The sequence below is a fragment of the Canis lupus genome (assembly GCF_048164855.1).
Source record: "Canis lupus baileyi chromosome 5 unlocalized genomic scaffold, mCanLup2.hap1 SUPER_5_unloc_2, whole genome shotgun sequence".
In the NCBI taxonomy this organism is placed as follows: Eukaryota; Metazoa; Chordata; class Mammalia; order Carnivora; family Canidae; genus Canis; species Canis lupus.
This window is the reverse complement of record NW_027326409.1, coordinates 65305-85853: the sequence shown is the minus strand read 5'-3', so window position 1 is coordinate 85853 and position 20549 is coordinate 65305. Positions and strand designations below refer to the sequence as shown.

The 20549-nt window shown below is 35.0% G+C and overlaps 1 protein-coding gene and 1 long non-coding RNA gene across 6 annotated transcripts in view; one reads left to right on the top strand and one right to left on the bottom strand.

The window, feature by feature from the left end:
* Window positions 1-20549, bottom strand: part of LOC140629403 (outer dynein arm-docking complex subunit 2-like) — a 200155-nt gene that overhangs the window by 134340 nt on the left and 45266 nt on the right. For all 5 annotated transcript variants that reach the window (XR_012027236.1, XR_012027237.1, XM_072818854.1 and 2 more), the window contains exon 10: window positions 93-207. Coding sequence is in view for 3 of the 5 variants with exons in the window: in XM_072818854.1 (XP_072674955.1) it covers window positions 93-207 (115 nt within the window). In the remaining 2 variants the exon portion in view is untranslated. The remainder of the gene's footprint in view (window positions 1-92; window positions 208-20549) is intronic.
* LOC140629406 (uncharacterized) overlaps window positions 1-20549 on the top strand; it is a 186646-nt gene that overhangs the window by 153542 nt on the left and 12555 nt on the right. The window lies entirely within an intron of this gene.

Below are 20549 nucleotides of genomic sequence, written 5' to 3'. Positions count from 1 at the left end.
AAATAAGTCGAAAGCAACTAGTGACCTGTGATGACATTATTCAATATAATATTAGAGATTCAAGAAGGGATTGATTTGTAGTCTGTTCTTACCTTAGCGTTTTGGATGCAGGGACAGAGGGCCCAAGCTGCGCTGGCCTTCACATCTGGATGAGGATTTTTCAGCAGGGACCATAGCAAACGAACTCCATCTAATCGATCAATTATTCTAATGTGAGACCAAAAACAGAAGTATAAACTGTAATTAGTATTTAGGAATGAAACTTAAGTGGCCTATCTATCCACACAACTCTAATTATTTTTCTCCTTGTGACATTTGGCTTAGATTTTTTTTTTTTCAAAACTAACAACAGCCGGGGAGTCTGGGTGGCTCAGTGGGTTAAGCAGCCAAATCTTGGTTTCAGCTTGGTTTTAATCTCAGGGTCCTGAGTTCAGGCCCCATGTTGGGCTCCACCCTGGATGTGGAGCCTACTTAAAAAAAAACTTTAACAGCAGGAATAGAATGTGCTACTAAACTGTAAGCTCTCTGATTTCAGTTTTAAATTCATGACACAGAAAGCAAGCTCTGGGATAATTATGATTCACGCAAATGTAAAATCAAGCCATGTAATTTTTTAATGAGTTGTACACAGACTGTTACCTAAATGTCAAAATACTAGTTCCTTTATATAGTAACATCTATATACTTTCCAAAACAAATATTTATGCCTGAAAACTGTGAAGTTACCTTTTTTATTTGGTCTACCCTTAATTGACTTACCTTACTATATGACATATTTTAAACTCTGCCAGTCCTAATCTAGCATTAGGAATTAAAATCATTACACCACAGTGCACCCTTTGTTAGGCATGGATAACACGTAACTTGTTTTCCATGTGCTCCCTTCTCAGCAAGACTAACATTGCAGACTGTGTTATAATTACTTAAACACACTGTAATCAAAATATCTTCATGACTAGCTGAAAAATGAATTATCATCAGAGTCATCTCTACACCATCTGTCTTCTGTTTATATATCAATCAGTCCAGGGAGCATAACCTTGCATTAAGGTCCATTGAGTACACTTGCAGTTGAGAAGATGGCCAAACAAAACTTAATATCCTTTACAAACATGGCTTTGTTCAGAAAGATATGTTAAACTCAAAACAGATGAAAAAAGATAAAGAACATCAAAACTCCTTTGATTTTTAATCTTGAGTAAAACACATGTAGTATTTAGCCACAGACAGAATAAATACTACTAGTTTAGAAGACCATTCAAATTATCTCTTGAAAACTGACATAAAGACAACTACATATCATATTGGAGATGAGTTGGCCAGGAAAAAAAAAATTATTTCAACTGGTCCAAATATGATACCAGGCTTGCATAACCTTATAAAATAGCTGGTAATGCAAACAGCCTGTAGTAAGATACAAATTGTCTCTTTAGAAAATGACTTTTAATAAGAAAGAAGCACACTGAGAAAGTATTTTAACACAAAGTTTAACTAAATAGCTTTCCAAACTGTAAAGCTCTCTGTCGATATCATGCTGAGAGAAAAAGTTTTATTTCTCAACTGATGGAAAATGTAAAGAAAAATACCAAGCACTTCATAATGAATGATTTACTTTACAAAATTAAACAATCTTACTGCCTTACATATGCCACTGAAAGCATAATTGATACTAATCCTTGGGTCTATTTTTTTCACATGCAATTAATTTCTCAGTGAACAATAGGTCTGTCCTACCCTCTTGCAAATGTAGCAGTAAAATTTGCATTGGTAATATTTAACTGGACAGTGCTGGACATAACTTGACATTAGAGCAGAAATCATTTGCATGGCACATCTTTTCAGGTTTCTTTTAAAGGGATAATTCGGTGTGTTCTGGACTCCCACCCCTCTGACAAAATTTCACAATTAGCTATAAAAATTCACTATTAATTATAAAACTACATCTATTGTCCCTAATCATCACCCAAAACCTTAGGCAATTAATTCATTAGCTGCTTAGTTGTAACAGATGAGGATTGTGGCTTCATCACTGGTGCCTTAGAAGACTCAGCACAGGGGATCCCTGGGTGGTGCAGCGGTTTGGCACCTGCCTTTGGCCCAGGGTGCAATTCTGGAGACCCAGGATCAAATCCCACGTCAGGCTCCCAGTGCATGGAGCCTGCTTCTCCCTCTGCCTGTGTCTCTGCCTCTCTCTCTCTCTCTCTGTATGACTATCATAAATTAAAAAAAAAAAAGAAGACTCAGCACAGCACAGAGTAATAACCTTAGATGAGGGGAAACGTGATTGACACACATTTGCAAGCACAGGAACTAACAAAGTCAGGCGGTAGCAGACTATAGGATTTAACTGGCCCTCCCAACTCCCTCATTCTCTGTATCAAGTTATTTACTGCTGATTTTTACTTCACAATAAGTCAAGTATCAGGGCGCCTGGATGGCTCAATTGGATGAGTGTCTGACTCTTGATTTTGGCTCAGGTCAAGATCTCAGGGTGATAAGATTGAGCCCAGGTCAGACCCACACTCAGCACAGTGTCTGTGAGTCTGCCTGAGATCTCCTCCCCCTTTGTCCCTCCCCCTGCCCCCCTGCACATGGTCTATCTCAAATAAATAAAATCTTAAAAAAAGCGCCAAGTATGTGCCCTTACTTCCCCCTTCCACCTGCCAGCGCCCTAATTCTGATCTTTACCACATCATATCAGGATGGCTATTGTAGCTGCACCCTTGGTTTGGGGTCTTCAATTTCTCTCAATTCTATCCATCCTATAATTCCTGTGAAATTGATCTTCCTAAAGGACCTTTTGGAGCTTCTGTAGTGGCTCCTTGAGAGCAGGTCCCCAGGTTTATTCAGTCTGTTCATCACACCACCTCGCACATTTAATCAATGCCTGCAATTCCCAGAGAAACTTTCCAATGGCTTCCCATTACCCCTGTGGTATTAAAACCCTGATTCCTGAACTCAGTAGTTATCATTTTCAATAAGCTGATTTATTCTTCCCAATTTCCTATATTTGGGCATTTGCTTATAAAACTCTTGTGCCATCCACGAAACACTAAGTGCTAAGCATACAGAAATAACATATACAGTCAACTCTCGTTACTTGGGGGGTAGTTATGTTCTATAAAGTCATTGCAAACAGGGAATTAATCAACACTGAACCATTGCTCCTGGTTCTCCCAGGGAGAAATACAATTGTCCCTGAGAGCCTCTGTTCAGAACATTTTTGTCAAATGATCTATAACCATGTTCTATGTGTGTTTCTGTTTAAAGCACCTTGTTTAATATATATTGTTGATTCATTAACATTGAACCAGCCCGGGATCCCTGGGTGGCGCAGTGGTTTGGCGCCTGCCTTTGGCCCAGGGCGCGATCCTGGAGACCCGGAATCGAATCCCACGTCGGGCTCCCGGTGCATGGAGCCTGCTTCTCCCTCTGCCTGTGTCTCTGCCTCTCTCTCTCTCTGTGACTATCATAAATAAATAAAAAAAGAAAAAAAAATTAAAAAAAAAAAAAAAAAAAACATTGAACCAGCCCATGGCCAGCAGCACTGCCATTCATCCTGAGCAAAGCTTCCTAACACCTGTAGTTTCTGTGTAAGGCATGTTATAATCTTCTTGCGCTTGGGAACATTAGACCAGATGGCTCTTTCCCTCTGTTTAGGGACCATGTTAAGCAGCAACATAACCAACTCAAAACACAAAAATGTGAAGCATGTGGCATGACACAGGTTGTAAAAAAAGATGCTTGTTTACAGTAGAAGAGCTGAAACAAGAAGACAGAGCCTGGCCCTCTGTTCAGTATCGGCTGAACAGGTGCATGAGGTGACTTAAACTGTTCCTGCTCTGTGCATGTCTGTGAATGACAGCAAAAGTGCTGTACTGCTTTGGAGGTTACAAATAAATTTTAGCAGGGATGTGAAGTCACAAACATGGAATCTACAAATAGGATTTTAACTGTCCTTCAGGAAAGTACAGTCTAGTGAGGGAGATAAACCGTTATAATCCATTATGATAAATACAGTAGATGGGTGCATGGGGTTCCATATGAACACAAAGAGGACACAATAGTTTACTGACAGGCTACAGAAAGTCTCTCAACTGTGAGCCTTTCCCTATACCAGATCCAAAACAAGATAGTCTTTGCTCCATGAATCTAAAATCTCTCCCAACACAAATACATTCATTTCTAACCTCATTCTTTCAAAGTACATGTTCAAGTTCTAAATCTAACCATTGGAATAATCTTCCATTTGAAAGTCGAAGGTGCGTTTTCATAAAATTTCTTTGAACTTTATCGCTTTTTGCATATACAGCAATGGGTTTATAGGTAGCATTAGTTTACACCCACAGGCCATTGCAAATGGGTTTATCTCCTTTTGTATAGTTTTTTAAATCTGATTAGCAGCTTGTTCTGAATTCGTTTTCAGTAGTAAGTAAGCTCTTCTCATTTTGATTATCAATTGAATTTTACATTAATTCTTTGACATTATAAACACAAAACTGAATTGTGTTTTCAAAATCTTCAACTTTATCGTAGAAGTCAAACTGTGTGGCTGGCAAAATAATAGTTCTAGAAAGATGAATACATATTCATACTCTATTAAACAAACCCAAACAAACTAAAAATGATGTAGCTGCTTGTTATGTTTCTTAGGGGTTTTTGTTGTTGTTGTTATGGTAACATTTGCCAAGATTGTTAAGAAGGTTGGCTGGCTTGCCTGCCCACTGAGGACATGTATATCAACAAAAGTGAAGTGTCTGTGCCCACAGAGTAGGCATAGCCAAGGTTGTAGAGTTTCTTTCTGGCAATGTCAACAGAACTATATTGAAACCATAATTTTACATGATTTCTAAAAATCTCACAATTTTCACTGAAAAGTACACTGGTAAATATTATTATCTCGTGATGGCTCACAATAAAGGTGGTTGACCTGAGAGAACATGTTATTCTTACACCTTGTTAGAGGATGCAACTGAAATCTATAGATTTTAAAATCAAGTTGGCAACTCAGTAAAAATGGAAACATGAAAAGGATGTCAGAATTAAGTGGTCAGGGACACCTGGGTGGCACAGTGTTTGAGCATCTGCCTTTGGCTCAGATAGTGACCCCAGAGTCCTGGGATCGAGTCCCATATTGGATTCCTCGCAGGGAGCCTACTTCTCCCTCTGCCTGTGTCTCTGCCTCTCTCTATCTCTCATGAATAAATAAATAAAACCTTAAAAAAAAAGAATTAAATGGTCACCGATGAAAAGCTACAATTAGAAAAGAATTTTACTTTTTTATAATGATTCTCAATGTTTTTATGTTTATCTCTCTAAATATTAGAGATTCTACGGGAGACCAAATTTGAAGAAAAAAAGTGAACATGACAAACTCTGGAAAGTTATGTCCCAGAATTTCTTGGCCCTGGTAGTATAGAATGATAACCTATCCTTTTATAGTTGTGTAAACAATATGATTAGAAAAGTCCCAGAAACATTTTCTCAGGGGAAAAAAAAATCATTCTTACAGTAAATATTAAGAGAGTGCCCACTAGGTGCCAGGTAATTTTTGAGGCACTGGGGATATTTCCACCTTGAAAGCAAACTGAAATCCCTGCTCTCATGGAGCTAATATTCTTTTGGGAAAAGACACAGAATAAAAGAGCAACCTGGCACATTATATGAACTATTAAAGTGACTGGAAAAAAAATAAACCAGAGAAGTGTGGTGGGATAGACGAGTGGCGGGGGGGCGGTGCAAGGAGGCTGTCCATGCAACAGTAACATGCGGCAGTACCCCTGCAGGGGTGAGAGAAGCTAGCACAGGGCTACAGAAAACAGTGTTCTGGTACCTAGTGCAGTCCCTGGCATGAAGAACTAGTCATTTTCAGTAAACACTAAATGAAAGTTACTCAGTAGTTGTTACATGCATACAATATTAATATTGGATCCTAGAGAACATATACTCCAACACTTTTATTACCCAATGAGAAAGCAGAAGTAGAGTGCCTAACCAACTCTGTATGATATGTGGTATGTTGGTTGGATATGCAAATAAAACATAATTTATTTTTTCTTTCTTCCCTGGAAAAAAAAAAAAGCATGATTTAGATGAGTGTATGAAAAGCAGCTGAGGCATGGCTTGCCCAAAAGAGAGAGCAAAATGGACCAACACAAATATTAATACTTATGGTTACCACAATGACAAGACACCCATTCCATTCACTACCCCTTCTGTTTTATAATCTGCCTTTTTAATTCAATATATGTAATGGAGCTTCTGTGTCAATGAATGCAAATGAACGTAGATTCATAGTAATCATTTTAATGACAAGTATTGCTATATTGATGTACCATAATATAGTTAACTGATCCTTTATTAATTGAAATTAGGTTCTTTCTGGTTTTGCAAAATAATAAAAATAACATTGCAAAGGCCATCCTTGCATTCTTTTGCAATGCACTGATTATTTTCTAAGGACACATACTGAGAAATGGAATTGCTCAGTAAAGATTTTGTATATTTTAATTTTTAATACACAATAGCAGACTATTCTCCATAAAAGTTATGTCAATTTGATTCCACATACACAGATCATAAGACTACCAGCCACCAGCAACAGCAACTATCTTAATTTTGTCTCTACATGCAAAAACTTTAATTTTTCACCTTAATTCTTTTTCTCCTTCATTATGGAATATTTCAAACATACTTAGTTTTTAATGGTAAATAAACATGAATAACACACAACTTTCAAAACCTCATTGCCAGTGTCATCTATCAGTATAAATGTGTGTTTATTTTTTCTAAACCATTTGTAAGTGAATTAGAGAAATAATATAATTCGCAGCTAAAATTTCAAGAAGGTCCTATCCTAACAACATCTTCCCTACCTTAAAGTTTTAGCATCTATTAATTATCCTTGCCTAAAATAATTATTTTATTGGGAGTTAGAGTAAACAAAATTAAAAAAACCACTACATTCATTGACTGAATTCTTTAATAAAGAGAGCTTCCTCTCATCACCTAGGGGCTCAGTTATCCTACAGAAAAGCAGAGTAAGTTTAATCTATTCCCTTTAACCACTAATTTGTTGAGTAAGAAGTTACTATACTGGTTATTTCCAGTGGAAGAGGAAATTTTTCTTCTCTTTCATTTTCATTCTTCCTCAGTATTTAAAATCCTGTGTAATTAGATCTATCAATTATTTTCTTTATGATTTTGATCTTTTACTTATGCTTAGAATAGCCATCCACACCCCCAGATAGTAAAACTTGAATATTTCTTTTGTTCTCTTATAATATACTTTGCTGGGCAGCCCTGGTGGCTCAGTGGTTTAGTGCCGCCTGCAGCCCAGGGTGTGATCCTGGAGACCCTGGATCGAGTCCCACATGGGGCTCTCAGAATGGAGCCTGCTTCTCTCTCTGCCTGTGTCTCTGCCTCTCTCTCTCCTCTCTGTGTATTCTCATGAATAAATAAATAAAAATCTTTAAAAAATATATACTTTGCTTATACTTAAATATGTTAATTACCTGAATTGTCTATAAGAAGGAAGTAGAGATCCAGCTTTTTTATGGTCATTCTGTGATAGTATACTAAAATTTAAAAAAATATTAAGTATGGTGGATCTGTTTCCTCAGGCAATGGACATAAAAGCAAAACTGAATATTGCAACTACATCAAACTAAAAAGCTTTTGTACAACAAAGGGAACTATCAATAAAATAAAAAGACAACCTACTAAATAAGAAAAAACCACGTCTGATAAGGGATTAATAACAAAATATTTAAAGAATACAATTCAGGGATCCCTGGGTGGCGCAGCGGTTTGGCGCCTGCCTTTGGCCCAGGGCGCGATCCTGGAGATCCGGGATCGAATCCCGCATCGGGCTCCCGGTGCATGGAGCCTGCTTCTCCCTCTGCCTGTCTCTCTTTCTCTCCCTCTCTCTGTGACTATCATAAATAAATAAAAAAAAAATTAAAAAAAAAGAATACAATTCAACACTGAAGCCCACAAATAATCTGATTAAAAATAGGCACAGTACCTGAAAAAGGATATTTCCAAAGATATCCGGATGGCCAAGAGACACATGAAAAGATTTTCAACATCACCTACCACCAGAGAGATGCAAGTCGAAACCACAATGACATGTAACCTCATATCAGTCATAATATCCTAAATTTTGATATGTAGTTATATAGTTATATATAGATATATTTATTTAGCCTATCTAATTTATTCCATTTATCTGTCCATACTTGCACGATTCTTGTTTTCTTTTCTTTTCTTTTCTTTTCTTTTTTTTTAGAGAAGGAGAGAGCAGGGGTACGAGCAGAGAAAGAGGGAGAGAGAGAATCTTAAGTAGGCTCCATACCCAGTGAGAAGCCGAACATGGGGTCAGCCTCATAACCCTGAGATCATGACCTGAAGTGAAATCAAGAGTCAGACATTTAACCCACTGAGCCACCTAGGTGCTCCTAATTGTTTGTTTTTAATAGTATGGGTAGGAGCTCTAAAGACTGAACAATAATCTGCCAATTGGATACCCTTTAATTGTATAAAATAATTTGTTGTTGCCTGATTAAGAGGCATTTATATAATTTGACTTAGATTATGTATTTTTCAAAAATGTTTATAATTGGTTTCAAAAGAAAGAAAATTCTGCAACCAGAGACACGAAAACTATTGTAAAAAAGACCAAGTGGAAAAGCTAGACTTGAAAACTGCAGTATGAGAAAGGAAGAATTTATTAGATGGGCTTAACAACAAACTGAAATTAGTAGAGAAAGGAATATATGAATTTAAAGAAAAGGCATCCAAACTGAAACATAAGGAGAAAAAATGAAAAAATAAGAGTTCAATGTCTGTGGAATATTATTAAATAAAACAGCATGTGCAAATTGGAATTTCAGGAAAAAAAGAGGGAAAGAGAGAATGAGACCAAAGAATATATGCAAAGACAATGACTGAAGTCTTTCTAAAATTGATGGAAGACATTAATCCATAGGTCTGAGAAGCTCAGTGAACCCTAAACAGAAAAAAATACAAAGAAAACTACACCTTAAGCATTTCATAATCAAACTGCTGAAATCCAAAGCTAAGAAGCAGGTCTTAAAGCCAGCTAAAGAAAAGACACATCGGGTATAGGGAATTAAAATAAAAACAAAATCTGACTTCTCACAATAAACAATGAAAACAAAAAGACAAGAAAATGGCATTTATAATGTGCTGGAATAAAAATGCTGTTCATCTAGACTTCTAAACCAAGTAAAAATATCTTTCAAAAATAATGATACAGCCCCTTCCCTGTGCCCCCGGAATAATTCAGCCCCAAAATCATTATGTGTGGGAGAACAATGTAGGGACCACAGTAGAAGGTAAAGTGCTTTAGTGGCCCTGCATGGGGTATTAAAGCCCAAGAAGATGAAGAAGGAATCTCTACATGCAGGATAAAGCAGGAATGTGGTATCCAGTTCTAAATCAGAGCAGCCCCTAGGAGTACAACTCAAGTGGGGAGGTGGAACCCTTGCAAAAAGAGAGCCCCTCGAGAATCAGCCTGTTGTGTAATGATGAGCCTGAACAGGGTGCGAAGTCTGGCTCGGGAAATAAGAGACTAAGCAGTATGAAGAGTGAAAGGGAAAGGTGGTCCAGCATGGGGTACCAGAGCTTGAATAGGATAAAGACAGCATAGCATGCAGGCACCTGGGCATTCTGGCATGTTGAATCAGAGCCAAAGCAGAATGAGAACAGCATCTGCAAAGGGGACAGGATAGGGGTGAACATGGAGGACAGGTTATATACAGGGAGGGAAGTCTGATAAGTATAGATGGGAATCAGTTTCTTATTGTCAATGGAAGAAATTACAAATACTGACAGAAAACTAGAAACAAATTTATAACTGTAGTGAACAATTTTAGCACCTCTTTCTCAGGGGTAATAGAATAGGAAAAAAAATTGTAAAGATACAGAAGACTGAACAACACACTTAACCAACATGACCTAATCAACATTTTAAAAACACTACAACTGCAGAATGCACATGCAAAATCCCATGCAAAGAGAATATTTACAAAAATGGACCACATGGCCAGACCATAAAGCTAAATGTGGAAAAGTTAAAATCTCAGTGAATATCATCTCTGACATGGTCTTAAATTACAAATCAAGCATGATATGGTTTCTGGAAAATACTCAAATTTTTGGAAATTAAGCAACACCTGTAAATAACCCTTGGGCCAAAGGGAAGTCACAAAGAAATTCAGGAAATATTTTGAATCAAACAAAAAGAAACCGTATTTGTGGGATGTGCTAAAATGGTACTGAGAGGGAAATATATAATAGCTTTAAATGCCCACAGTGGCAAAGAATGGACCTGTAATGTAAACTATCACAGCTTTTACTTCAAGAGAGCAGAAAAAGCAAAAACTTAAACCTGAGATGAGTAAAATAAAATAATAAAAAGAAGATGAATAATACTGATAATCCACTAAAGTAACAGTTGACAAACTTCTTATGAAAGGAGACAACAGTGAGTATTGTAGGCTTTGGAGGCAGCATATGATCTCTGTTGCATAGTCTTTGTTTTGTAAATATTTAACATGTAAAAACCATTTTTAACTCACATGTTATTAAAAATGGTCCTTGAGCTGCATCAGGGACTGATAAAAAAAGAGACACAAAAAGAGAGAGAACACATATTACTATCATTACAGAACGTACAACTGATAAAACGATAAAAATAATAATACAAGGACATTATAAATAACTTTGTGCCAATTAACTGAACTTAAATGAAAACAAATATATTGAGAGAAACAAATGACATAATTGGTCCAAAAAGACATGGAAAATCTAAACAGTACCATATTTATTAAAGACACATAATTACCTTTAACACCATCAGATACAAATAAATCATCATCAACAAAAGTCCTTTCCACAAAGAACTCCAAGTCCAGATGGTTTTGCTGGTGAATTCTATCAAACATTTAAGATATAATCCTACACAAATTCTATTTGAAAACAGAAAGGAAAGATGATCTTTTGACTTGTTTATAGGGCCAGCATAATCCATATGCTAAAACTCGACAAAAATATTACAAGAAGAATATAAACCAACATACCTCATCAATATAAACATAGAATATGAAACACCAGCTAATAAAATCCAAGAATAAATGAAAAGGGTAATATAACATGCTCAGTGATTTTACCCAAAAAATGGAAGGTTGACTCAATCTTTGACTCAACCTTCAAAAATCAATTCATGAAATTCACCTTGTTGTTAATAGAACAAAGAAAATTTATCTGATACTCTCAAAAGCTGTAGAAAAAGCATTTTACAAAATTCAAAACCTATTTATGATTTAAAAAACAAACTCCAAAACAAACTGGGAATAAATGAACTTCCTCAATCTGATAAAGGGCATCCACAAAAAACCTACAACTAGTAGCATACATAACAGTAAGAAATGGAATGTTTTCTCCCCAAGTTCAGGACAGCACACAGATGTATGTGCTCACCTCACTGTAACAGAGGTCCTGGCCTGTTCAACAAAGGAAAAGAAATAAAAAGCATAAAGATTGGGGGAAAAGAGTAAATTCTCATTATTTGCAGATAACATAATTCTATATGTAAAAAACCCTTAAAAAATCTATAAAAATTTATTAGAAAGAATAAAGTTAACAAGGTTGTAAGAATACTCAAAGATATACTTGAATATATACAACTATATTAAACAGTCACTGAAATTAAAGAAGACCTAAATAAATGGAGACATATGCCATATTAGTGGATTGGCAGTCTCAATATTATTAGGATTTCCACTCTCCCAAATTGACTAGATAGGTTCCTAACAACATTTATTAAGTGTTAAAATAACCTATTATTTTGAACAAAAAAAGTCAGACAAAACAAATACATACTATGCTTCCATTTGTTTCCAAGTAGAGACAGGACTGAGCTATACAAGGAGGCATTCTCAAGAATTATGAAAACAAAAGCAAGATATGAAATGCCATAAAAGGCAAGAGAAGGGAGCTCCCCGGAGTGAAGAGAGGTGGCAGTGGATACCTTGCGGTAAGGAGGAATAGCCAGGGAGTTTTTAGGGTAATGACAATATTCTTGGCTTGGGTTGCAGTTATAGGAGTCTTCCCTTTTCAGTACATTACAAATATGTACATTTGCATCATGTACTTTCCTTTATACATATTACATTCCTCAAAATAAATGTTTGAAAATGCGTTTTAATTTCCATACACAGATATATATTCTTTCTATCACAAGAAATGGTACTGAACAGCTCATTTAATTCAGTGTTAAACTAAGCACACATCACAACTGGATAAAATATATAATATGAATAAATAGAATCCACATCATCTTCAAATCAAAAATCCCTACAGCTTGTTTTAAAATGAGAAAATGAAGATTCAGAAGATGAAATTATTCACGTAATTACTTTGCATTTGTCATTTGTTATCAGGCAAATCCATGTGCTTTTAAAAGTATGTAGATGAGAAACAACAAAAAAGAAAACGTGAAAAGCAGGAAAAATGTTCTTAGTGATACAAATATATAAAACATACTCTATTTTACGTCTTGCATAAACCCTAAAAGGTCAAAAGACTGGTTCTGTGGTAAAAGAAATATTTGGGCAGCCACAAAGAGATTAAATCTCTTTTGTATACAAACAAGCGTAGCTTTACTTTTTCCCCTCTTTTAAAAAGAACAAATAAACCCAATGTAAAAATAAGAAAAAACTATGTAAATGCAACATAATTATGTTTAAACCACAGAAGACAGGAAATTTAGAGTTACAGATTCCATGGTAAGTTTTAATTCTATCCTTGTGTACATGTTTTATAAAAAGAGTCTTTCATTACATGATCACATAACACTATACCATGTAACAATCAGTTCAGCAAATGTTTATTTTACAATGTGTGGAAGGAAAATATTTTATAGAATAAATTACAGGAAATTAGTACATTATTTAGGTAGATTGCTCCTTAAAATTTCTGAAAGTCTTGGGTATTTACTGAATATTAATAGAAACACTCTTTTCTTATCTTCTAAAGAAAATGAAATTTAACTCTTATGGGTAAGCACTTATATTTGAAAGTCGACCTTTAGATTTTAAGGTTATTTTGAAGTAATGAAAAATAATTCATTATTAGGACATTAGGATTTTAGCAGGTTTTGAATTCTGTATGCCAGGCATTTCATATAAAAGAACAGTAGAGACTGAAGTAAATCATGAAAACCCATGAGTTCATAATAAATCCCCAAAATAGCCCTTACTGTCACTACTGGAGTTTGCTAGGGCTCCTAACAATTCAGATATCTGAAATTTGACTTTTTTTCGAAGAAAGGAAAGGCATTTATCCTTCTGCCTTTCCTGTATTAATTCTATTTCAGTTTAACCAAATAGTTAGCAATCAACTATGAGATAAACCTATAAAAATATTGTTTTCTAAAGACCCCTCTTCCCTCAAAATCTCAAGGCCTCCAGAAAAAAAGATCAAATGACTTACAAAGATAAAAGAATTAGACTAGAATCAGACTTCCAAGAAAAAAAAAAAAGCTATGAAGCAAGTAAAAAATGGTGCATTTTTTTTTTACTTCAGTGAATAAAGTGGGAATAAAAGATTTTATATCTAGCAAGGCTGTCCTCTGAGTATTCATAGGAAAATAGCTTCAGTGGGTATTCACATGTGTGTCTGCACAGCAAAGGAAATAGTTACACAAAGAGGCAATCTATGGAATAGGAGAAAATATTTGTGAACCATAAACTGAGGAGTTAAAAATCAAAATATATAAGGAGTTCATATAAGTCAGTAGCAATCAAACAAACACCTTTATTTAAAAAATGGGCAAAGGAACAGACATTTCTTCAGAAAAGACCTACAAATGGACAACAGGTATATAAAACCAGCTCAACATCACTAATCATCAGGAAAATGCATATCAAAGCTATAATGAACTATTGCCTCACTCCTTAAAAAATCTATTCCCCAAAAGACAGGAGATAAAAAATGTTTGCAAGGATGTGGAGAAAAGACAACCCTTGCACGATGTTGGTGGGAATGTAAGTTGGTACAGTAATTATGGAAAACAATATAAAGGTTCCCCCCAAAATGAAAAATAAACTATTGTATGATCCAGCAATCCAACTTTTGGGTATATATGCAAAGGAAGGAAATTCAGTATCTCAAAGAGATACTTGCACTCTCACATTCATTACAGCATTATTCATAATAGTCAGGATATGGAAACAACCTAGGTGTCCATCAGTAGATGAGTAGAAATTGTGAGTATATATATAAATAATGGAATGTTATTTGGCCTTAAAAAAGAAATACTGCTATTTGTGATATGGATGGATTTGGAAGACATTATGCTAAGTGAAATAAGCCTGACACAGAAAGACAAATATTGCATGATATCACTTATATGTGGAATCTAAAAAAGTTGAACTTGGATGTCCATTGATAGATAAATGGAAGAGATGTGGTATATATGTACAATGGAATACTATTCAGACATAAAAAGAATGAAATCTTGCCATTTGCAACAACATGGATGGAGTTAAAGGGAATAATGCTAAGCAAAATAAGAGAAATAAAAATACCATATGATTTCACTCATATGTGGAATTTCAGAAACAAATGAACAAAGGGTAAAAAAAGAGAGACAAACCAAGAAACAGACTCTTACCCATAGGGAATAATAGATGGTTACCAGAGAGGAAGTGGAAGGGGGGATGGGTAAAATAGGTAATGTGGATTAAAGAGTACACTTATGTGATGAGCATTGAATAATGTATAGAAGTGTTGAATCACTATATTGTACACCTGAAACTAATATAACACTCTAGGTCAACTATACTGGAACTAAAAAACTTTTTTACAAAGTTGAACTTAGAGAAACAGAATGTAATGGTGGTCACCAGGGCTAGGTGGAGGAAATGGGTCAAATGTACAATGTTTCAGTTTTAAAGTACCTAAGTTCCAGAGATCTAGGGTACAGAACAGTAACTAGACTAATAATAATGTATACTGATATCTTGAGTGTTCTTATCATACACCCAAATAAATGAATAACTGTGTGAGGTAATACACTAATTAGCTTGATTGTGGAATTATTACACAAGGTACATTATATCAAACACAACGTTGTATACCTTAAATATACACAATTTTAAAACTGTCAATCATATCTCTAAAAATTAGAAAAAAGTAAAACATTTGAAACCTTATGGAATTCTGCACCCATGAATCCTTTATGAAGATTTTACTACAGGATGAATTCCAAACAATTAAAATATGATAAAAACTTCAGCAAAAACTGATTAGTGTGTGTACACGTGTGTATGTACACATATATATGACTAAACAAGAACACAATAATGTTCAAATATTATATGTTTTGACAAAGTAGAAATAATGCACTAAAAAATGGGAGGTAAAGGGGCACCTGTGTGGCTTAGCCAGTTAATCATCTGACTCTTGAATTAAGCTCAGATCTTGATCTCAGGGTCATGAGCCTACTTTAAAAAAAAAAAAAGGTAAAGGGAAGGAAAAGAAAGAGGGAAAGAAAAAACAGAATACACTTACTATTATATAGAGAATAAATAGGAGTTAAAAGATAACCAGTAAAAACTGAGGAACTAAGCAGCAAAATATGACATAACAGAAAGGAAAAAGAGGGCAGTAGAAAAATGTACAGGTACAGGACAATGACTAGAATAAAACAAGAATGCAAAGCTTTCTAAGTAACAACAAAAACTAGCAAAGACTACAAATCTTTTTTTTTTTTAATTTTTTATTCATTTATGATAGTCAGAGAGAGAGAGAGGCAGAGACATAGGCAGAGGGAGAAGCAGGCTCCATGCACCGGGAGCCCGAAGTGGGATTCGATCCCGGATCTCCAGGATCGCGCCCTGGGCCAAAGGCAGGTGCCAAACCGCTGCACCACCCAGGGATCCCTACAAATCTTTTTGAAAAGCAGCAGCAAATATAATAAAATATGATTATGAAATATTATTACATTGTTGAGACCAAATGTATCAGTCATATCAACAAGTGTGACTGCATTCAATTCATTAAAAGAACAAGTATCCTGGGTGCCTGGGGTGGCTCAGGTGGTTAAGTGTCCAAAACTTGATTTTGGCTCAGATCATGATCTCAGAGTTGTGAGTCAGGCCCCCACTGGGCATAGAGTCTGCTAAAGATTCTCCCTCTCACTCTGTCTCACACCCCACTCTCTCTCACTGAAAAAAAGAGAAGAAGAGCAAATATTCTTAATTTGGCTTGCAAAGCAAGACCCATCTATATACTATTTTAAAAGGGAATACTTAAAAGAAAATTATTCAAAAAAGGCTAAAAATAAAGGGTAGGCCAAGATATCCCAAGAAAATGCAAAAAATAAGAAAGCAGGAGTAAAGATTCTGATATCAGACAAAGTAGAAATCAAGCCCAAATTCATTAAACAAAGCAGAGAATAGCCCTTGTAATATTAAAAGCCAAAATTAACGACTATTAAAAACATTTATGTGCCAAACTATATAGAACTTGCCTTTAAGAAGTAAAAACTATATAAGATGTAAGAAGATACAGATAGAAGCACACTACTGATAAAAGGCTTTATTATACTATTTTTAGTATAACACAGCTTAAGTGTACAAACAACGCTAAGTAGAGATAAAAGCTAAGTAACATAATATACATCAAACTCTACATTCTGTTGACATAGAATACATTTTCATCCCAAGATGCTGTGCAAAAATTTACTTTGTATAAGCTTGTAAAAAATCACTAACTTCCATAAAAAGTAGAAATTGAAAAATTAGCCCAGACCAAAACATAGTACAAGCTTCTCCTGCTACCCAAAATTAAAGTGTTCCTATGAAACTTTTCATTAGCCAAAAGGGAATAGAGCAAGGACACATCTTAGGACACATCTTGCTAATGGATGCACAATATTGAGATAAAACACAGATGCTCACAAGACATAGTTCAAAGCTATGGTGGCTTGATGCTGAGAGCAGTACCCAGGAAAGGAGCTTGACACTGCCACTCTCACTGCTTGGAATGCACACTACCTCTGTAAGGGCTCACTGAGAAATGAATGCTGAATGCTATTTTTGCTTTTTGCCTTTTTTCCATAAAAGCAAAAATCTTGGGATCCCTGGGTGGCTCAGCAGTTTGGTGCCTGCCTTTGGCCCAGGGCATGATCCTGGAGTCCCGGGATTGAGTCCCACATCGGGCTCCCTGCGTGGAGCCTGCTCCTCCCTCTGCCAGTGTCTCTCCCTCTCTCTCTCTCTCTCTCTCTCTCTCTCTCTCTCTGTCTCTCTCTGTCTCTGTCTCTCTCTCTCTCTCTCTCTCTCTCTCCGTCTGTCTCTCATTAATAAATAAATAAAATCTTTAAAAAAAGCAAAAATCTTCAGATTTCTTTTGGTTAGTGAGAACAGGTACTAATGTAGATCTTTCAAAAACATGATGTGGCATAATGTTAACTTTCAAAAAGTGGGTGATGCCTTTATATTGAGAAATAGCTAACAAAACAAAAAATTAAAAAGTTCTTCCTTGTAGAATAACAAAAAAAATCTATTAAACAATTCCTGGGCTAAAAGGAAAATAAAAACTGATATAAAAGGATTTCCAAAAAATGATGATAATGAAATCACTACGTATCAACTATACAAGAGATATTTAAATCATGTCAGAGGAAAATTCATGCACAAATTACTTTTATTATTTAAACAGTAATGAAACTAAATAACTTCCTAGCTCAAAATATTAGAAAAAAAGTTACAAAATACACCAAAAGAAAGCAACAAGGAATTAATAAAGATAAAAAAAAATAATTTGTGAGAGAAAGAGTGAGAGATCACAGAGGCAGAGGGAGAGGGAAAAGCAGACTCGCTGCTAAGCAAAGAGCCTGATGTGGGGATTGATTCCAGAACCCCAGATCATGACCTTCCCCAGATCATGACCAGATGCTTAAAACTGAGCCACCCAGGCACCCTGGGTTTTTTTTAGAATTAAACAATTTAAAAAAATCAAAATAGAATAACCAGATAATTTGATCAGGAAAATACTAGATGAAAGCTCACATATACCAAAAAATATATATACACCAAATATATATATATATATATATATATACACACACAAATATATATATATACCATTAAAAAGACAAAATTTAAAAATCATAAGATATGACTTTGTAGACCACTTACTCAAATAAATTCTGTCATACAATGAAATTGAACATTTTACAAGGAGATGCAGATTGCCATAAATGACCATTAGAGTAGGGAGGATAAAGAGATTCTATAGAAGAACTAGAGAAAGCTAATAAGGAACTAATAACACACACACATAGTAGGGCCATTTGATTGCACAGTAGACTTCTATTGAACCTTTAAAGTCTAGGTGGTCTCATTGATCAATAAATCATTCCAGAGTAAAGAAATGAAAGAAGACTTAATTCCTTTTGTGAAGCAGGTACAACATTGATACCTAGACTTGACAGAAAAGAAAAAAAAAAAAAAAGAAACAAGCCAATGACCGTCACTCATTTCATTAAAAAGAAAATAAAATATTAGGAAACAAAAGCAGATACTACACTAAGAAAACAGTACATTATAACCAAATGAAACAATTTCTGGAATGCAAGGTTGGTTCAGTGTTTAGAAACCCGCTTAAGGCCATATGAGCACATAAAAGGGAAAAATCATAATGATTATTTCCATAAATGTTCGAACACTCTGACAAAAATTAAATACTTTTCTGATTAAAAACAACACTTTAAAATAGAAATTGATTTTTAATTTAATTTGAATTTTAAGATGATAAAATATATAATTTAGTTCTCAAGATGTTATTTTACTTGCTATAAAAATACTAGAGGCACTTCCACTAAAATCAGGAAAAAAGGCAAAGAAGACCACTAACTATACAACTATCCAGTATTATGCTAGGAAATTAGTTAATGAAATCAGACAAGAGAAATCAATTTAAAGAACTTCTAAAGAAGAGATAAAATTTTCTCTGGAATACCCTAGGGCAGAAGTCGGCAAATTTTTCTGTAAACAGGTAGATAGTATTTTAGTTTTGTGGGTCATTCAGTCTCTGTTGCAACTATTCAACCCTGCCATTGTAGCCAAAAAGCAGCCAAAGACAGTAATAAATAAATGAGTGTGACTGTGTTCCAATAAAACTTTATTTATAAAGAAAGGGTTTGGACCATGGGCTACAGTGTGTCAACCACTGTGCTTAGACAGTTAATAATAAAATGAACTCAAATAATGAGAGCATTCTGTAAGATAGCTCCATATAGAATTAATATATAAAATTTAATAGTGTTCATAGAGACAATTAATTGAGGGACATAATGGCAGGAAAAAAACCATATATAACATCAACAAAGAAGATGAAATACTTAGGAATGACCTGAACAAAAATGCACAAAATCCACATTAAGGAAACTTTACTCTTCAAAGTGAAAAATCTACACTTCAACAAAGAGTCCTATAATTTCACTGTGGTTATGGAGGATGTTAAGGGAAGCTGGATAAAGGGTATATGGGAAATCTCTCTATTTTTGCAACTTTTCCATAAGTCTGGTGCTACTATAAAAGTTAGGTGATCCCTGGATGGCTCAGTGGTTTAGCGCCTGCCTTTGGCCCAGGACGTGATCTTGGAGTCCCGGGATCAAATCCCTCGTTGGGCTCCCTGTGTGGAGCCTGTTTCTCCCTCTGCCTATGTCTCTGCCTCTCTCTCTCTCTCTCTCTCTCTCTCTCTGTCTCTATGAATAATAAATAAGTCTTAAAAAAAAGTTTAAAAAATGTTTTTAAAAAGTTAAGATCCTGACGTAGAAAATAAATCATGGATATTTATTAAGTTTTAAGCTTCTATGCTTTTTATTTTGGATTTTTACAGTCTTTTAATAGAAAATTACATTTCGCAAACTGCAAGTGTTTTTTTGCAATGTTGGTGTGATTTCATATACCTGAAAGCCAGATTACTTCCAGATGAATTTTGTACATTTCAAGTAGATATTAAGTCAACAAGAAGAGAAAATTCAGCACAAAAAATCTACTTTTTCACGAACTTTGTATGTCAGAATGCTGTTCCATTTTAGCTCCTGGGCAAGGGCATAATTAATATGAAATAATTCATATTGAGTTTCTAAAAGCAGTCATCTGAAGTACTGAAAAAAGCCAATAGAGTTTTATGAAATCATTGGTTTCTCAAAAATCATTTTTGATTCAGTAGCCAAATTGTTATTATTAAGATGTTTCTGATTCTTATTTAAAAGGGAGAACTGCTTATGCATTCTATTGCACAAAGTTCATAAAACTGTGCTATGAGTATATGTTTATCCTGCTATGTGACCTAAGCCTTAGCCACAGCCACAGCCACAGACAAATCACTAAAACATAAAACTGCTAGTCATTAAAATAATGAATTATATCAGACTCACATGCGGGAGAGATATTTGTTTGTCATTTCCTTACCATTTACCTGAAAGCTCAAAGATGCAATAAATCCTA